The sequence below is a fragment of the Natrix helvetica genome (assembly GCF_964273705.1).
Source record: "Natrix helvetica genome assembly, chromosome: 4".
NCBI classification, from domain to species: Eukaryota; Metazoa; Chordata; class Lepidosauria; order Squamata; family Natricidae; genus Natrix; species Natrix helvetica.
In genome coordinates, this window is record NC_138550.1 from 18,002,042 (window position 1) to 18,023,438 (window position 21,397).

At 39.5% G+C, this 21,397-nt stretch overlaps 1 protein-coding gene across 1 annotated transcript in view; it reads right to left on the reverse strand.

The window, feature by feature from the left end:
• Positions 1-21,397, reverse strand: part of GUCY1A2 (guanylate cyclase 1 soluble subunit alpha 2) — a 245,169-nt gene that overhangs the window by 16,447 nt on the left and 207,325 nt on the right. Inside the window, exon 7 of the mRNA XM_081952009.1 lies at positions 14,455-14,609. Within this exon, the coding sequence (XP_081808135.1) occupies positions 14,455-14,609 (155 nt within the window). The remainder of the gene's footprint in view (positions 1-14,454; positions 14,610-21,397) is intronic.

Below are 21,397 nucleotides of genomic sequence, written 5' to 3' on the forward strand. Positions count from 1 at the left end.
GGTGCTTTGGAGATAGTAAACAAATGCTCTGTTAAGCTAGCAATTCAACTGATCTGACTGATGCAAAAATGTGTTTTCCATTTGACATTCATTTAAAATTATACCTGCACTTTCATTTAGTAAAAATGCACAAGGCAGCTCAAAAACAAATTTAAAGCAGTGCACATATAATAAAAAAAAATCTGTTATTTTTATTTGCTTGGCTGCAGTGGCAATAAACACGTCAATCAAATGTATCTCTCACTAAGTATATGTATAAAAGATTCCAGCCAAAAGAAGAGGCAAATGTTGGTTTCTCTCTTTTAGCTGCCAAAGAAGACAGGGAATCCTCGATTTACGACCTCAATTGAGTCCAAAATTTCTGTTGCTAAGTGAGACGTTTGTTAAGAGGATTTTGCCCCATTTCACAACCTTTCTTGCCACAGTTGCTAAGTCAGTCAGTGCAATGGTTAAGTTAGTAATGCAGTTATTAAGTGATTCTGGTTTCCCTATTGATTTTGCTTGTCAGAAGGTCGCCAAAGGTGATCACATGACCCTATGACACTGCAACCAGTGAGTTGCCAAGCAACTAAGTTTTGATCATGTGACTATGGGGATGCAACTCATAAGTCTCTTTTTTTAGTGACATTCTAACTTCGGTTACTAAATAAACTGCTGTAACTTGAGTACTAACTATATATCCTTCAGGACTAGGGAATTGTGTTGAATGATATGGCCAGTTTCCGGTATAGTTGTGCAGGAAACTTGGGTTGGGAGATACCTTCTGAGGAATGGAGCAGAAAGTCTTCTCATTCATTGTTCTACAGCAATGGGTCTCAACTTTCCTAATGCCGCAACCCTTTAATACAGTTCCTCATGGTGACCCCCAACCATAAAATAATTTTATGTTTTCTGTATCTTTTTGAACATATGTGTTTTCCAATGGTCTTAGGTGACCCCTGTGAAAGGGTCATTCAACCCCCAAGCGGGTTGAGAACCACTGTTGAGAACCACTGTTCTACAACCTTGTCCTTTCATCCTTATTGCTTTCTACTCTGCATTTGAATTTTGAAATCAAAATATTTTTAGGGTCCTCCTTAAGCAAAAAAATAAAATAAAACAAAACAAAATAGGAGACAGCAAGTATGTCGCTATTAATCTTTCTCCTCTTTCTTATGGGGCATAGGAGAAAGACCTTCATAGCTTGTTTTAATGTTTGAATGGGATTCTTTAGATGTAAGCCAGAAAGTGGCAATGGTTTTAGGCCAATGGTTAGGAATTTTGAGAGCATCTTCTGCCATTTTTTCACAAAACACTGATCAGTGGTGGGATTCAAATTTTTTTACTACCGGTTCTGTGGGTGTGGCTTGGTGAGTGTGGCATGGTTTGGTGGGCGTGGCTTAGTGGGCATGGCAGGGGAAGGATACTGCAAAATCCCCATTTCCTCCCAATCAGCTGGGACTTGGGAGGCAGAGAATAGATAGGGCGGGGCCTCAAAATTTCCGCTACTGGTTCTCCAGAACTGGTCAGAACCTGCTGAATACCACCTCTGACACTGATGTATCAGAGGGCACAGGGAAGATATTTCTTCATGCCACTCATATGTGGATGCTTTGCAACACACAAGGGTACTTTTATAAGGGTTTTTGGTAGCAGGAAGATTGTACCAATTTCCAATCAAATCATTATTTTTATTTTCTAACAATACCTATGGGCCTATGAGAATGATTGTTAATAAAGATGTTAGAGATTGGTGTCTGGTGTTTGTGTGTGAGAGAGAGAGGGGGGAGAGAGAGGGGAAAGAAAGAGAGACTGAGGGAGGGAGGGGGAGAAAGAGAGGGAGAAAGAGGGGGAGGGAGAGAGATTGGGCTGAGATTGTAGCACACAACAAGTATCATGGTTCCTGGTCCTGTTTAGAAATTCACCCTTTTTAGAACTTTGTTTTCTATACATTAATGGAGCAAGAGAGCAACATAACATTTGAACCTGAGTTCAGAAACAAATAGACAGCCAAGGATGTAAAATGTCAGATGGTTTGGATATATTACTCACACCAACGTGGAAGCTCACTGCAGTAGGCTAAGTTTGATAACCAGCATGGTTAACTGAAGAACAGCTGCAACCAGGTGAAATGAGAGCTGATAAATCAACTCTGTCATTAACATTGCCTGGCTTTCCACCAATAACAGAGTGCCTGGAAGAACTTATAAGTTGGCTATTTCAAGTGATTGCAACTTTCGATTTGTGTGCTCCTCTAGAATAAATATGAGGGATGCGGTGGCTCAGTGGCTATGCCTTTGGTGGGAAGGTAAGGTGGTTTCCATTTTTCTACTTGCATTTTAACATGCTTTCGAACTGCTAGGTTGGCAGAAGCTGGGACAAGTAATGGGAGCTCACTCCGTTATGTGGTGCTAGGGATTAGAACCGCCGAACTGCCAACCTTTCTGATCGACAAGCTCATCGTCTTAGCCACAAATCCAAAGGGATAGACAACACTGTTACTCTAAGGGGATATAATGTGAAAGTCAGTTGTAATTCATACATGCATCTTTCTCTGGGTAGCTAACTGCTATAATATGAAGTCCCTCAAATCATATAAGTGAGAGATATGAACCATCAGCCATGTCCACCTAGCTGAGAAAGATAACATCCAAGGTGATAACTGAAAAAGCAGATGAGCATCACAAGTTTTCAATCTCCTCCCCTGAATACAGAAGGAGGAGAGGAGAAGAAACAGCAGGGAATAAATGAGCCTGAATACATTCCATATCTGCATCATTTAATCTGACATTTTTTTGTTCTTGGTTCAAAAGGTTTTGGTCATTAGCTCTGTCAAATTCATATGAACTAAAATGATCACTAATGACATTAGGCAGTTTGAGGTAGTCTATTCAGATGCTGGATGAACAATGGGGAAGCTCATGGACCATATGTTTTGGGCACTGAGCTGCCTTGGTGCGGTGAAAAATACTTTCCTATTTGCCTGTTTCATGGTGTGATTCAACTGTTGATCAAATTGAATAGGAACCACATGCACAAATAGAGAAAGGAAAGAAATATTGTCTTATTTTCCTCCATTCAGTGTGGCAGAATCTTGGTACCCTTGTTGAGTGGAATCACAAAGATCCAGGTTCAATTAACCATTTTGCTTGCTGACTCTTTTTCACAGAACTGGTGTAGTGTAATCAGTGGTGGGATTCAAATAATTTATCAACTGGCTCTCTGCTCTAATGACCAGCTGGATAGGCATGGCTTGGTGATCATGTGACTGCATGGGTGTGGCCAATTCAACTTCACTCACAGCGAAGGGCGCTTCGCCTTAGCTGTGACAATGTAATAAGGGTTAACCAAGAGGCAGTTTGTGTAAGCAGGGCAATAAAGATTAGGCTAGAAACAACGCCAGAATGTTTCCTTCCTGCCTTCCTTACAGGATTAACCCTGTAAAGTGGGGGGAAAAAACAAAAGGAGATTTCTTCCAATAACCATTTCTCCGAACTGCTTAGAAAGTTAACAACTGGTTCTCCCAAATAGGTGCGAACTGGCTGAATCCCACCACTGAGTATAATGAGGGGGTGACTCTAATGAGGAAAATGCAATTACCTTCAGAGAACAGGCAGGTTACACATCTAATTTATTAAAACAAATGAAAGCCCTCCTATAGTACAGAGCCATTTCTCCCAGAATAATGATGGGGTGTGTGAAAAACACTGCACCAAATCACATAATTGTTTCAATTATGTCCAGATAAATTAATATTTGGTTTGTTGGAAAGAAAGAGAAGATATATAAAGTTATGAGTGTTTTAATCATACTGTTGAGAAAAATAAATCCCAATGTTTACAGCATAAGTAATCTGTTCTGCCACTGTGATGTTGGCAAAGCACTACCATGTTCAAAATAATACTTCTAAAGTTAGAAAGATATAAACGAAAATAGGTTTTTTAATTAGACTATTGGGTGCAGTAGAGGGTTTATCTACAAAAGTCTGTCCACATAATGTCTGGATGGGCCATCTAAACAAGACTAATGTAAATACTGTGCCCAAAATAGAAAGCACATATTGTATTAAGGAAGAGCAGCGTGGGATAAATAAGCAAGTATGCACTTGGGAATTAGATGTTTTGAAACTGGCAGGCTACTTGGCTCAGGGCAAAGTTCAGACCAGGATGCTATTTTTGAACAAATTGAATGGACCCTCAGCTTGTTGGCAAAACCATATCTTGCAGCTGTCAAAACTGTATCAATCTCATTACGTCTATGTATAAAGCCATTTTAATCCTTCAGTGGGTTCTGCACAAGTCATATAACTTCAGATGATGACGTACAACTGAATGAAATGGGGCATCTTTTATCAAATAAGGTAAAGGTAAAAGTTCCCTTCGCACATATGTGCTAGTTGTTCCCAATTCTGGGGGGTGGTGTTCATCTCCGTTTCAAAGCTGAAAAGCCAGTGCTGTCCGAAAACATCTCCGTGGTCATGTGGCCAGCATGACTGAATGACGAAGGTGCACGGAACGCTGTTACCTTCCCATCAAAGTGGTCCCTATCTTTCTTCTTGCATTTTTTACATGCTTTCAAACTGCTAGGTGGGCAGAAGCTGGGACAAGTAACGGGAGCTCACTCCGTTACGCGGCACTCGGGATTCGAACTGCCAAACTGCCAACCTTTCTGATTGACAAGCTCAATGTCTTAGCAGTTGAGCCACCGCATGTTTGTATGTATGTATGTATGTATGTATGTATGTATGTATGTATGTATGTATGTATAGATTGATTGATTGATAGATAGATAGATAGATAGTAAATTATTAGGATTAAGAGGTCTTTAGTATGTTTGCAAACAAATAAAAGTCTTCCCTAATTTCTCTTACATGGACATAAAGTGACATTTTAATTCCAGACTTCGATGTAATCTGCCCCCCCCTCTCAAAAATGTTTACAATGTTTGAATTTAGAATAGTTTGTTATCTACCAAGAGTGGCAAATACTCCTACTCTCTTTTTGTAGAATTAACTGACTAAAAACCTGCATTTTGTTGCAAGCCAAAGCTTGTTATGCACATTATTGTTATGCAGATAATTTCAATCAAAAGTTAGATTTATCTCGGAAGTAATAACGGACTCAACCAGCAAAAGTTATTAGTATGATAATAAACCACCCATTATGATTGCTCATGTATTTTTAAAAGTTTTATCTCCCATTATATTTCTCAGGCAACTGAACAATTCATACACTACTGCCCCTGAATAATGCATAAATGTTGAATATAGAATGCAATATGATAAAGCAATTACTGGCTGGTTTGTTAAAATATAGATATCATAGCCGGCTGTTAATTGCCTGTACTTGAACAAAAACCTAACTTGGTTTCTCTGCAAGGCCAGATTCATTTGGTTTCCTACAACATTTTTCCTTGGGACTACACTGTATGTAGCACTTTGTATTGTCTAAGATAGGATATAGTTTAAGAGGACAAGAAACCTGACATATTTTACAAATGGTTCTTAAGGGACAGAAGATAAGTCTCACTGATTCATTTGTGATGTTGTTACATCCTTTCTGGAGCTTAACCTCTGTGGCACTGAGCAGTTTATCCAAGGTTTGAACATTTTACAGCTGCTAAAACAAGACAAGACCAGCAAAACAAACTGGGTAAACTTTGACTTCAAGCATCACACTCCCTAGTTTAAGAATTGTCTTGATTAAATTTAATCTGTTAAACTGATAGCAGAAGTGGTATTCAGCTGGTTCTGACTGGTTCTGGTGAACTGGTAGCAGAAATTTTGAGTAGTTCAGAGAACCGGCAAATACCACCTCTGACTGGCCCCACCCCAATCTATTTGTTGCCTTTCAAGTCCCAGCTGATTGGCTGGGTCTTTTTCTGTTGCCCTGCACAGGGGAACGGAGCTGGAAAGCAGGTTAGTGGGGTGGGGAGGGAATGGGGATTTTGAAGTAACCTTCCCCTGGAGTGGGGAGGGAATGGGGATTTTGCAGTATCCTTCCCCCAGGAGTGGGGAGGGAATGGAGATTTTGCAGTATCCTTCCTCTGCCACGCCCACCAAACCACGCCCACAGAACCCATAGTAAAAAAATTGAATCCCACCACTGATTGATAGCATACATGCTTAATGGCTGTACTTATGAAATCTACCACCATTTAAAAAAAGCATTATGCTTGAGAGAATATAAGTTTTGACAACGCAGTAGTTACTGGTTAATTGGCCCTTTAGGCTGCAATAACCAAATGAAGATTATATCTACAAATGAAAACTGTAGCATTTGGTTTATGAACGATAATATGTATTATATTCTCATAACATTTGGCATTTATCTGTCTCCTACTATTTTTCTGTCCTTGACTGCAGCTAGTTGACTTCAGGTTCTGTTTAGAAACTTGACGTTGCTATTTGGTAAAATGAGACAAATATCATAGACTGTTTCAAACATTTCTAACATGCGGACCGTCATTTTCTCTCATACAGCATTAAGGATGATCAATGTGCAATCTGAAGATTGCAGGGGACATCACAACATTGATTTTGCAATTAACCACAATCCTCCCAGTCACAATAGATGAAGTGCGTTCGATGTGCAAGAGCATCCAGGAACTAGCTTGGTGTGGAGCTTATTAATGGCAGCAGCACAACACAATAGAATATGTGAAATTTGGCTCAGGGCATTTACTGATCTTTGCTCACCGTTTACTTCCACTTCAATGGACAAATATAGATACAAATCAGAAGAACAAATATGGATTTACTCATCTCATCTTTACTCATCTGACAGTCCACTACATTCAGCCCCAAATATGGATGCATTAAGTAGACAATTCATTTTTTATGATAAAAAAGGAACAGAGATTAAAACAAATAACAAAACCCTCACAACTTTCATGAACATTAGCAGAGGAAACAGTGGCAAAAAAGCTACATTTGAAAAACATCCCACAATAACCAAGTACTTCACTACCAAAGCAATAACATAGCTGTCCACAAAAGGAACTGCGTAGCGACATTATTCAAAGGAGCAAAAAAAGTAACCCAGAACTCCAAATGGTAGAAACAGATAACTGTACAGCATCTTACAGTGAAATAAATACAAAATGTATTGGAAGATAATCATCACGATGTATAAAATGGAACTCTCTGCCATGTAAACCAAGAATTTCAAATTGCCCCAAAATACACAACTTCTTAGGATCACTGTAGCACACCAACAAAGGTGTTGGTTGAAGGAGCTCAATCAATCTCATTGTACATATGTTGTGCACCGACAATAAAGAATTATTATTCAACCAACAGAATCTCTCCAAAGTTTCTTAAGCAAACTCAAAGATCCCATGATTAAATGTCAAATATAAGTAGGGATAAATAGGACCTGTCTGTATTATAAGACAAATTCTTGTTCCAGAAAGTGTCCTTGTCTATCTGTACAGTAACATCTATTACCTGAAAAAAAATGTGCTTACAAATTGGCATGCATTTATTTAATCTAAATGATTCCAGGTAGGAAAAAAAAACCAGTATAAATATGGAATGATTTTCTTGGGATTGCATAATGATGTATCATTAAAGAGCATCAGGACAACTTTAAAGTTTCAGAATGAAGATTGGTCTATTCCAGTGTCCAATTGCCCCCTTTCAACAACCAGTTTTCTAGAGAAGGGAATGGGATCTGTTTATATAAGGTAATTTGCCCTGCCTGTGTTGGTGAGAGTATAATTTTTCCTTGAGTAGGGTGTTGTTTACTGTTGATTGCTTGTCTAGTATTAATACTGCTTGGGAAAAAATCCAGGTTTACATTTTTTATTTGACAATTACAATCACTGATGGAGCACTATATTCATTACTAGCTGGATACTTGTGCTTCGCAATGAAACCATGTGATCGGGCTATGCAGAAGAAATTGGCTTAGTGGTGGTTGGTGATTGAAACACATAAGGGAATATTGCTCCCACCACCTTGAGTGCGGAAGCAGTTCCATAGGTGGAAGGCGTAGACCCATGATGGCGAACCTATGGCACTACAGGCGATGTCCTGTCAGCTGACTTCAGCCTACTTTTGAGGCCTTTTTCGCCCTCTGGAGGCTTCCCTGAAGCCTCCAAAACCCGAAATACCGGCCCTATGGGCAAACCGGAAGTTCAGAAACAAACTTCCAGTTTGCTCTTAGGGCTGGTTTTTGCCCTCCAAAGCATTCAGGGAAGCCTCCTGAAGGCCCCTGAAGACTCCTGAGGTCGAAAATCAGGTCTACTGGGAACTTGGAAGTCACTTCCGGTTTGCTCGTAGGGCTGGGTTTTGCCCTCCGGAGCCTTCAGGGAAGCCTCCTGAAGGCTACTGAAGGCTCCGGAGATCAAAAACCAGCCCTCTGGGAAACCCAGAAGTTTGGGAATGGTGACTTCCGGTTTGTCTGTAGGTCCGTTTTTCGCCCTCCGGAGCCTTTAGGGAAGCCTCCTGAAGGCGCCGGAGGTAGAAAATCGGCCCTAGGGACAAACCAGAAGTCACCATTCCTGAACTTCTGGGTTCCCCGTAGGTCCATTTTTTGCCCTCCAGAGGGCAGCTGGGGGGGATGGGGAGGCTGTTTTCACCCTCCCCAGGCTCCTAGAAAGCCTCTGGTATAATGTTTAGTACTGTAAGGAGCCCCAGACCACTCCTGAGTGAAGGAGTGGAACATCTGCCAGTTTGAACTGAGGTAACGGAATGTGAGGCAACTGGCAGTAGGAACAGAGTTCTTTTCAGGTGGGGAGGGAGAGTAGAATGTCTAACTCCTTTGCATCAGAGCGTGTTGATATAAGGCAACTGGCGTTTGGAACAGAGTTCTTTTCAGGTGGGGAAGGAGAATAGAACTACTTAGCATCTGAGGGTGTTAATTACAGTATAAAAAATACTAATGATTTGATGATCATTTTGAAAAATCCTTTCTTAGCGAGTACCTAGAAGCTAAGAGAAACATACGTGCCAAAATTGAAGTTTGTAGGCTTTACAGTTCCGGAGATTTCATGATGTTTGAGTGGTATTTGCCTCATATATATATAGATTGGATTTGAACAAAATCATTCTTTATGTGTAGGACTCTAATGACGCCAATTGACAAGCTAACACTTTTCAGCACAATCAACTGCTTTTCTGAAATCATCTCACAGAAGATCAAATCATGCACTTGGACCTGTGGACTGGCTCTTTCACACCGTTATCAACTTCACACATTTAGGGTGAGATGTTAACACTATTCTAAATTAATTGGAAGAAAATGGGAACTAAAGATCTTACAGCCCACAGAAAAACAAAGCTCTTCAAAGAATCTGAAGATTTTCTCTTTCTCTAATGTCATGGCAATTAAGCATTATGCTCCTCTACATACCACATCCTCCTTCAAACAATCACTGTGGGTACTGAATGGAATAAAGCCTTTAATCTATATCAGATTTATGACTTTAATATTTTTCAAATTTGGTGAAAATATAACTAAGATTAAAAAATCACAGTTGGATGTTTCGATATAATATTGTATTATGGCTTTCCTTTAAAAGGGGGAGGGGGAAATGAAGTACACTGAATTACACACATATGGCATCTATTTTAGCAAAAAGCTGGCATTTCACAAATAAGTTCTCTACCATATCCAAATTAACTGAGTTCTGCTCCCTTTGTTTTACAATGGATTGCAAATGAAAGGCATTGTTTTCTGTAAAACGAGGTATTTAAATTGTTAGTTGATTTAACAGGAAGAATCCAAGCACAGAACAAGTTCTGCCTGTGGAACAGATTAAACACGGAAAGTGATGCACCTTTCAAAGGCTTTCAGTGCTATTAGCAGGACAAATCTGTTCATTTTTCAGAAAAGATGGACCGAAAATCCCTCATGTGCGGTAAGGAGCACGTGTTCCCTGCTACTGCCTACGGAGTATGAGGTATCTTGATTAGCGCTACTGGCTATAAACCAATGGGGTGGAATTTTCTAAATAAACAGAGTGCATCATATATAATCCAAAGAAACAACAATTTGAAAGCAGACCTGTAACTCCGGACAGTGGTTTTGTTTTGCTTTGAAATTCATTTGTGATACATTTTATAATGTATAATATATGTTAATTCACTGCTCACTCCAGGAGTTCGATCCCGACCGGTTCAAAGATGACTCAGCCTTCCATCCTTCCCAGGCCAGGAAAATGAGGACCCAGATTGTTGGGGGCAACATGATCAAATCTGTAAACTGCTTAGAGAGGAATGTAAAGCTCTATGAAGCGGTATATAAGTCTAAGTACTATTGCTGTTATATCTGTTGTGGCCCGCCAGCGGCCAGCAGAGCTGGCAGCAGATACGGACAGTGAGGAAGTTGGGGAGGAACATGGGCCAGTCCTGGAGTCTGGGGAAGGCTCTGATGAGGGCTCTGTGTCAGACGCAGAGAGGGGGCCAAAGCTGTATGCCAGTTATTAACTGCCTTCAAAGTCAGACATCAGTGAGAAAGACGAACAGCTGGAGCCTGTTCCCAATGTGCGCATGCGCAGAGTTGTCAGACAAGGGAACAGCTGAAGAACAGTGTCGACTTGAGAGTAAGGTCATAGGTGGACAATGAATGGCCGCTCCCAGAGGAAATAAAAAAAGAACGAAAGGGGAGTGGAGTTTGCAGGAGACAATTAGTTCGCTTAATTGGTTCGTGACTCTCTGAGACTCCTTGCCATTATTTATTTGATTATGCGGAAAGTAGGAGCCTTCTTTGAGTACAGCTCAAATCCTAATGGCATCCTAATATAGAAAAATGTTTCTCAACTTCAGGAACTTTAAGCTGTGTGGACTTCATCTCCCAGAATTCCCCAGCTCATTGGCGAATTCTGGGAGATGAAGTCCACATAACTTAAAGTTCCTGAGTTTGAGAAACACTGTAGTAGAATGCAAACTATTCCTTCAGTTGAGTTACAAACAATGGTTAGATTTTCACTGATTTCCTAAAACCGCTGTAGAACGGAGTCCAAAGCACAGTTTGTTAAAACATCCAGTTTTTCAGTGTGTAAACGAGATCATGCCAGATGGCATACGAGGCAGGAGTAATGGATTTTAGAACAAAACATCTGAGCACAATTTGCTGGTCTTGCTTGCTTAGTTGTTGACTTCCTTTTCTCAGCTTTGTCCTGATCACTGTCACACTACTGTATTTTTTGGATTATAAGATGCACCGGTGAATAAGATTCACCAAGATTTTGAAGAGGTAAGTAAGAAAAAAAGCTTTTGTCCTCCCCAGGAACACTCTGCAGGCTTCAGCAGGGCTGAGGGAAGGCAAAAATGTCCCCATTTTTGTGAAAAAATAGGCAAAAATGGGCCACTTTTTGCATACATTGGGGTATTTGTGCCTTCCCCCAGCCCTGCTGAAGCCTGCAGAGTGCTTTTGGGGGCTGGGGGAAAGGCAAAAACGCCTCTGTTTTTGTGAAAAAAGCCTGGTTTTTGCCCGTTTTTCACAAAAATGGGATGAGGCGGCAGGGCTTCGGGAGGCCAAAAATGGCTATATTCGGTTTATAAGATACACCAACATTTCCACATTCTTTTAGGGGGGGGAAAGGTGCATCTTATACTCCAAAAATACGGTATTTACTAAGACTGTATTATTATTAATCTACTCATCCTTCCTAATACCTATCTCCTCCCACCTTGTTGCTTGTATCTCTACGTTTTATGTTGTTTTATTTGTTTCCTAGTATGATTTGATTGCTTATTTAGCAATCTATGACTATCACTAAGTGTTGCATCTTATGGTTCTTAATTTTTTTTTTTATATATACACTGAGGGCATATGCACCAAAGATGTGTGTCCTTGTGTGTCCAATCACACTTGGCCAATAAATTATTCTATTCCATTCCATTCCATATTTCTATTATTTCTATTCCCATTCCTGGAGTAAGATAGGGAGCTTTAGAAACAGGGACTGTAGCTTGCTAGCAGAACATACATTTATACCTATCACTGTAGATTTGATCCCTGCAATTCAGTAAAAAAACCTGTTGTGTGGCTTTGGAATAAATACCACAAATGACTATCTTGACTGTGCAAAATTCACATTCCAAGGTATAAATCAGATTTAAATTTCTGGGGACCTGCTGCTGAGTATTTATTCACATGATGAGTTTGAGCATCACGAGAAAAGAATTAAAAATCAGAACGAAACAATCTGAAAAGAACCGCAGAGGGAAATTAGACCCTGATTTCAAATACCTAATCTCTGAAATTTTAATAACTGTTTGTTACTAGGTCGATCTGGGACAAAAGAATTTATTTTATGCCAACTGCTTTTCAAATTGCTTTGTATTCCCTTATTCCTGCTTTGCCTCTCTTCATCCACTATCCATCCATCAAAATCTGCTCAACATATCTGCCCCTTGTCGAAGCATACAAACTGGCTCAGTAGTTATCTGATTTTTATCCACAGTGAATAATCTTCATTTTTGAGCAATAGTTTTAATTGCTTTGAAAACTTCAAATCTCTAGCTATTTTATATTCTATTGTACCAGTCCCTGAACATCCTGTGCGAAGATAGTTACATAAGCTTTCTTTCACATAAAAGTTTGCACAAACACAGGGACTCATGAGATTATTGAAAAAGAGAAAGCATGCAAACAGACAAAGAATGCTGAAACCACAGGAAGAAAACTACAAAACTCCACAATAGTGAAGAAAATTTCCAACTACAAAGTGAGTTCATGAAGGCTAACTCCAAAACAGTTACATTAGTCAGAATGAATCATATGCGTAGGACAAGTTCAGAAATTCAGATCACTCTGAACGTGCCTTTGAAAGTTATGGAAACATTGGGGGCAATCTAACTCAAATGATGTGCCTCTCACAATAATGTTTTCCTTAGGGGCTGCTTACATGATTTCTCAATTGTTTCATGCCGTATTTTATTGAGTCCAATCTGATAGGGCACAGTCGAAGCACCATTGAAAGAGATTATAATGGCCTTAATTGGTATTTTGCAAAAAAACTAATAAAGGAAACCTTTAAACAATCAAAATATCTGAAAGGAAGGAATTTTGAAAGTGCTTGTGATGGATTTTTTTAACCTGTATATTGAACATTTGCTCAGCGGTGTGGTGGCCTAGTGGTGAAGACACACACATCTTCCACAGTGGTGGGTTCTGGCAGCCGCTACTGCCGGTTCACTCAGACACATGCTGTGTGCGCTAAAATTACTAAAACTAAACTAAAATTGCTCTGTGCATGCACAGAAGCAAAAAACAAGATGGTGGCACCTATGGTGCCAGTGGGAGAACCAGTTCGGTGGCATGACAGGCCTGGGTTGCTGCCGGTTCCAGCGACCCAGGCCACCAAGCTACTAGTGGTTCGGCCGAAGCCATACAAACCAGTAGAAACCCATCACTGATCTCCCACTCAGAAGGTTGAGAGTTTAATCCTAAATAGTAGATGTTTCTCTCCTAAGGTGCAAAAAAAAAAAAAAATCTGTTGCGAACTCTTGAGTGGTGTTAGGAAGGGCACCTGGCCAGTAAACGCTCAGATCCATCCAGTTGCCCTGATCCTATTCCAAATTAAGGGATTTTCATATTGAATATTTGCTGCTTGGGTCACATCAAAGGAAGATCATTATAGTTACAAGTTCTTATGCTAGCAGGGATGTCAAACTGGTAGCCCATGGGCCAGATGTGTCACACGCAGGCCATGCCCACCCCAGCTCCATGAAAGGAAAAACATCATGATACGTCATGTGATGGCAAGGTGACGCAATGAGTTTGGCACCCATGCACTAAAGCATCCAACTAAAAATATGCGGAAAGTTTAAAAAAGCACAAGTTCCAAGCATTCTTGCTGAATATATAACTCTATTATTCAGAAACCTGGTCCTAAATGGGTATGCCCCAAATTCTTACAAAGACTGATTGATTGACAAAAGACAGATAGTTAGATAGTATATTCTCTTTCTAGTTAAAACTTTAAAGGTAATGGTAAAGGTTCCCCTTGCACACATATGTGCTAGTTGTTCCAGACTCTAGGAGGCGGTTCTCATCTCTGTTACAAAGGCAAAGAAGCAGCGCTATCCAAAGATGTCTACGTGGTCATGTGGCTGGCACGACTAAATGCCAAAGGTGCATGGAACGCTGTTACCTTCCCACCAAAGGTGGCTCCTATTTTTCTACTTGCATTTTTACAAGCTTTCAAACTGCTAGGTTGCCAGAAGCTGAGACAACAGGAGCTCAGTCCGTTAGGCGGCACTAGGGATTCAAACCGCTGAACTGCCGAACTTTCTGATCGACAAGCTCAGTGTCTTAATCACTGAGCCACCGCGTCCCTTGTTAAAACATTATTTAGTTAAAACCTTACTTAGATACAAATTGTCTTATGTCCTTTGATTTACTTTCTATTGAAAATGGACGGCACTTTGGGGGGGAGGGAATATATCATTTTGTTTTATGGTCAGAAATAATGTGTATCAAAGCTTTAAGAAGTATTTAAAAAATGCTAAAGAACACTTACTGATAGGTTGTTGGGCTGACGTTGATGCGGCGTGGATGGCTTCCTGATTCAAACTTGCTTGCTAGGGTGACATTGTTGCCAAAGAGACAATACCTGGGCATTCTCACCCCAACAACTCCAGCCAGAACAGATCCTGAGTGAATCCCTATTCTCATCTGTTAAGAAACAAAGAAATAATAAAATAAACCACATCCATCAGTATCTTCGTTTAATCCTGCATTTATTTTCTACCTCTTTTTTTGGTCAATCACCTATCATTTTATCCTCACAATACTAATCCTGTGGGTTGACAGAAAACAATAGGCGAAAGCCAGATAAGTTAAGTTTTGTGGTTAAATGTTGAATTGGGTTTTCATCAATACCTTCATTGCTATTCATACACCCTTTAGCTAATACAATAATCCAAGAGTAAATTAATTTAAACCAAGATCAACAGCCACACGTTACAAAAATACTTGTTGAATTGTAATTGATGAAAAAGTCGTTCAGTTAGAGGCTGCCAGACTCCAGAATCATTCTGGGTGCTTATATTTGAAATGATAGATTTGATCTGAAAGAATTAATAAACAGAGGAAACATGCTTGTGTCTAGATATACATACACACACCTGAGATATTTCTTCATTTGTTCAGTAACATAATTCAGGTAGAGTAGTTTGAGATTTTTAGGCACATAATTAGTAAAGAATGGAATGGAACAGAATAAACACACTTGGAAGGGATCACAGTTGGAGGTCTTCTAGTCCAACCCCCTGCTTAGGCAGGAAACCCTACACCACTTCAAACAAATGATTATCCAATCTCTTCTTTAAAACTTCCAATGTTAGAGCATTCACAACTTCTGGAGGCAAGTTGTTCCACTGATTAATTGTTCTAACTGTCAGAAAATTTCTCCTCAGTTCTAAGTTGTTTCTCTCCTTGATTAATTTCCACCCATTGCTTCTTGTCCTACCCGCAGGTGCCTTGGAGACTAGCTTGACCCCCTCTTCTTTGTGGGAACCCCTGAGATATTGGAACACTGCTATCATGTCACCCCAAGCCCTTCTTTTCATTAAACTAGACATACCTAATCATTAAGTAAACCTAAATCTGTGTGCGTAGTGGAGAGGATAGTAGTAGAGAAAATTCCTGGCCATAAGAAAGCATTTGAAATCTTTTAAATCCAACACTCAGAAGGAACACAATATTTTCACAAATACTCCCAACCATCAGATTTCAAAAAGAAATTTCAGCCAGCTGTTTTCATGGGCTGCAGCTTGCCTGAATGTGGAACTGAAATACTGTAGCATGAAAATGATATAATGAAGGAGAGAGAATGCATCATACTGTAGTTCACATTACTGATTCAATTTGAAACATGGTCAGTCTGGATGCAGGCTCTGCTTGCTAGTAAGACTGGGATTCTATTTGAAAAAACCTAATTTTCTGGAATTACCGCCGGGGTTTCATATCAACAACAATGCATCACGACTTCGAAATCATCAAATTGGAAACAGCTATTTTACTTCATTTCACTCTCATTTAAAGAGGAACTGCTCATATCGCTATGCTTTTTGCAGCTGTTCCTCAAAACAAGAACCCTGGAGCATCTTGTAACTGTCAGGCAGAAAAGTGTATTACATGCCTTGTAAAAACTGGAACAACATACGAACCTTTTCTGCATAAGGAAGAATTATGCGTTGTATATGTTTCAACAATGATAGTTCGTTTGCATAGGAAATAGTCTTTGGGAATAGGAAATCTCTTCCTTACTTGCTTAACTGACTCTGGAGCTTCCTTGCTTAACTGACTCTGGAGCAATCATTGGTTTCTCCCATTAAAACATTTCCATCTTGGAGGAAGTTAGCACCCACCCCTTTCCTAGAAGAATGAAATATTAAAAAGGCAGAATATTATATTTCCCTGGATGAGAAATGGAGAAACATATTTTTTAAGGCAGGTAACAGACTCACTCTTGATAGCCCCCCTTCCTCAATAGGCCACAACAGATGTCAGCGCTTAAGAGATAAAGAGATGGCTAGGTCTATTCATAAGCAAATATCCTCACCCAAGATCCAATAAAGGTAGGATTAGCCCTCAGTCATAATAGGAATTGCCCAAAGCCTCTTCTTTGCATCATCCAGCACAATTCAACCAAGCTTGACTCCGAAAATCTACAAGGTGAGCTATGACCCCTACAGCAGCCAATAGCTTGCCGCAGGAACAGGAGGTTCAAATTCAAAGCCCAAGAGAGGGTATAAATCTCTCTCTCTCTCTCTCTCTCTCTCTCATTCTCTCAGCCATGTGCTCATTTGCCTAGGGCCTCAAACCATGTGGTCCTGTCCACTATTAAACCATCTTTCCAAATAGCCTCCAGTGTTTCCAGTGTCTTTCTCCTTACTGGGAACTGAACCCACATGGACATTTCTTCCAACAATCTGTTTTGGCCATGCTCACAACACAGCAGGCTGAAGTTTCACGCCTAGGGAGCTTTCTGAAAACAGGAAGGAGGAACTTAATACAAAAGAGGGCAGTCCATTTCATAATCGAGTCATTCCGGTAAAATAAAGCAAAAGAGCGAATCAGCTCCAATGATTTTTAGAGCAGGAAAAGCTGGAATGTAATGAATGTAAATTTATCAAGTTAATCACTGTTAAAATACTTTAATAATGAAAGAAAAACTGAATTAAGAAATGAAAGTAATTCTTGCCTATCACAAATATTTTTTAAAAAATGTGTTGCGCAGAAAGATGTTATTCATACGTTTATTTTCTTTTTTTAAAAAAATTAAACATAAAAGACAACATAAAAAATTCTCATCCATTACATACAGCATGTCGTTTGGTTACAAGCGTTTGTGCATCCATATTTTCAATTACATATATAATCACAAAATTTCAGTCTAATATAACTAAGTACCTCACTTTCATTGTACATCATATATTCAATTACAGATAATATTTCTTTCTTTTCAGCGAACCTAATTCCCTTGCATTCTTGATTGTCTATTTAATAACAATATACCTTTATGTAATCACTTATTCTGATTATTTTTACAGTGTAAAAGAATTTACCAACTGTTTATGTTTATACATCACTACTTTCAATTATGCATAATCCCGCCAATCATCCATCAAGTATGCTTATGTTGACTGTTGTCCTTGTACATCGTACATTCAAGCAAAAATGTTATTCTTTCATTTTTAAACAAAGTATTCTAAATACTCACTTCATACATATACCAATCTTTCATTACTTCCTTATTAAACTATTTATCAACAGCAAGATATCTTTATAAGATACATCACTACTTAGAGTTATGCATAATATCACCAATCATCTATCAAATGTACATAGATTCATTATTATCCTCATCCTTCATTTTAAAACAAAATATTCTAAATTATTCTATTCATATATATATATATATATATATATATATATATATATATATATATATATATATATATATATATATATATATATATATATATATATATATATATATATATATATATATATATATATCAGTCTTTCATTGTATCATTATTAATCTATTTAACAACATAATTGCATTATCACTTATCTCCTTCAATTAAAACATAAATAAAACATTTTTCATTTTCAGAGGTTTTTTTGTCCAGCCACTGATAAAACAAATCCCATATCTTATAAAATTGCTCATCTTCTTGTTCTCTAATTTTAAATTTATTCATTTCAGCACACTCCATTATCTTTCGAATAACTTCGTCCTGTTTTGGTATTGTTTCATTTTTCCATTTTTTTGCAAATACAATTCTAGCTGCTGTTAAAACGTTTAAAATCAAATATTTCAAGTCTTTATTGTAAATTTCTGGTATAATTCCCAATAAAAAAAATCTCTGGTTTAAGGTCTATGTGTTTGTGTATCATTTTCTCCAACCACATGTGAATTTTAGTCCAATAACTTTTGGCTTCAATGCAAGTCCACCACATGTGGTAATATGAGCCCGGTGTCTGATGACATTTCCAACACTTTTCAGATTTATTCTTGGACATTCTTGCAATACTCGTTGGGGGTAGATGCCACCTGTAAAACATCTTATACAAATTTTCTCTATATTCAGTTGACATTGTCATTTCATAATTTTGAGACCACAATTTCTGCCATTTCTCTAAATCAATCCGATGTCCAAAATTTTCCTCCCAAGCTATCATAGTTTCTTTAACTTGTTCCTCTTGTAGTTTGACCTCTAATAAATATCCATATAGTTTTTAATTACTTTTTCACAAGCACCTGTTAAAATTTTGTCTAGCTCAGTCATTTTGTTGTAAAGACTTTTTGATTTTCTATCTTCATTATATCTAGAGTGTATCTGCACATATGAATACCAATTCATTTCTATTCCTTCTTGTTTCAACTCTTGGATAGGTCTGAGTTCACCCTCTGCATTCAGTATTTCAACATATCTGTTTGTTCCTTTTTATATATTATTGGATATGAAAATGCTTCAATGGTTGATATCCAGACTGGAGTTTTTAAGTAATGTAATATTTTAACCTTTTCCCAATTTAATAGCAAAGCCTCCCTTATATAATGTCTTCTAAAATAACCATGTGCTTTAGTTCCCTTATCCATTAAAAAGCATGCCATCCCAACAGTAAATCATGACCCTCTACATTCAATAATCTAGAATTTTTTAATGTTATCCACTCCTTAATCCACATCAGGTTTGTTGCTTGATACTATAACTCCCAATCAGGTAAGCCCAATCTTCCTCTTGTTCTAGCATCTTGTAGCAATTTGAGTTTTATTCTTGCTTTTTTCCCTTGCCAGATAAACTTCAATACTATTTTGTTTAGATCTTCAAAAAAGTCCTTGCCCAATCTGATTGGGATTGTCTGGAACAGGTATAAGATTCTGGGTAAGATGTTCATTTTAATTGTAGAGATTCTTCCTATCATTGATAGTTGTAGATTTTCCCATTTTATCAAGTCAGTTGCAATTTGTTGCTTTAGTCTAGTATAATTGTCCTCTTTAAGAGTGCTGCATCTAGCTGATAGGTATATCCCCAAGTATTTAACCTTGTTTGTAACTTGAATCTGCAAAACTTCTGCCAACTCCTCCTTTTGTCTTAATGGTATGTTCTTTGTCAAAATCTTTGTTTTATCTTTGTTTATTTTCAAGCCTGCTACTTTTCCGTACTCCTCTATTCTTTCTAACAATTTGAGTGCTGTCTCTAGTGGGTCTTTGGATAAAAACGCTTGTAGCTTGTATTCTTCTTTTTTAATTTTCATTCCTTTTTTTCTTCTTCTTCTCTAATCTTCCAAAGTATTCAAAATCATCCGCATATTGTCTTTAATTTGTCTCTTTGGTAAAAAAACCATTTTGATCAGAGTGGATAAAACTATTTAGGTACTTTTTAAGTCTCTCTGCTAATATAGATGCAAATAACTTCCAGCAGTGGCCACTCTAGGACTGTGCTCTATGGTTGTGGGCCGGCTGCTGGACAGCGAGTCTTCCAGACAGAGAGTCTTCCAGCAGCCAGCCGACAATCATAGAGTGCATTCCTAGAGTGGCCAATGCTGTAAGACTCGGCAGCCGAATTTTGGAGTTTGGAAGCCAGAGAAGAAGTTATGCTCAGAGCGTGGTGGGGGCGGAACTGGCACTCGCGCAACCCACCCTCTCCAGCCAGCCAGAGCTCCATGCAGTGACCTAAGGGGTATCCCGAATGTGCCAAGCTGCAGGCAGAACGCCACGTGCCTTGGCACCTTAGGGATACCCCCTAGGTCAGTGAATGGCACTCTGCTTGGCTGGACAGGGGGTTTGCTGGGTGGTTGCTCATGAGTGTGGTCACCTCATGGCTGCTTCGTCCCTGAGGCTGTGCCCGGCTCTTGGGAGCCAGTTTGCAAGGGAGCAGCTGCCCGGTAACCCCAAAGCAATAAGCCCTCCCGCTATAATAAGCCCAAGGCCATATTTCACGGAGCAAAAGAAAATAAGACCCTGTCTTATTTTCGGGGAAACACGGTAAAAATGCAAGTAGAAAAAATAGGAACCACCTTTGGTGGGGAGGTAACAGTGCTCCGTGTGCCTTTGGCATTTAGTCATGCCGGCCACATGACCACGGAGACGTCTTCAGACAGCACTGGCTCTTCGGCTTTGAAAGGGAGATGAGCGGAGACGACTTCTGGTCCCCGAAGGCGACGGACATGCACGTCCACTGCTCGCCTTTTCAGTGGGCTCCCTTTGGGAGCACAGGGTGCCTTGGAGGGGTGCCCTGCCATAGGGCAGCTTGCTGAGATCCCCTGGATCGGTGGCCGCCACAGGGGGTCTCCAGCTTCGCCCCAGGAGCCGGGAAGCAGGGGGGGGGGGCGGCACTGCATGTGCCACACGTCTTTGCCGAGCGGAGCCTGGAAGGAAATAATCAATTTGAAGGCTACAGCTGAAGTGCGGTGAGGTGGGGAGTCTCCCCAAGTCTTTTGCTGATTTACTCATTTGATGAACTGCAGTCTTGTTAAATTCTTGCTTCAATCTCCGGAAGAGTTAAGATTGGAGGAGGGGATTCCACCCCCCTCAGAAAAGTGGCATTTGTAACATCTCTCCCTCTCAGAGGAGAGAGAGCTAAAAACGGACTTTCACTTCCCTTAACAAATGGGAGGATGATTCTTTATTACAATTGCAAGAGAGTGGATGGCTGAGTTAATCTTTCTTCAAACTATTTATGAGAACTATGGACTTGCTGTTTCCTGACCTCCTGCAAAGGCTGAGCCAAGATGGCCAACTTCCTACTTCTCCTTTGACTTCTTTGATTTCACGAATGAGATTCCTCTTTTGGAAGATTTTCTGGCTTTGAACTATTCTCTACCCCAGAGACTTCTAGGACCCTCTTCTATTTTACACTTCCCCTGGATTTGGAAAATTGGACTCAGTTATTTGGCTAAGAGCTGCTTGGAAAACTAATATTCCCCTCTGGGTTTGCCTGCCT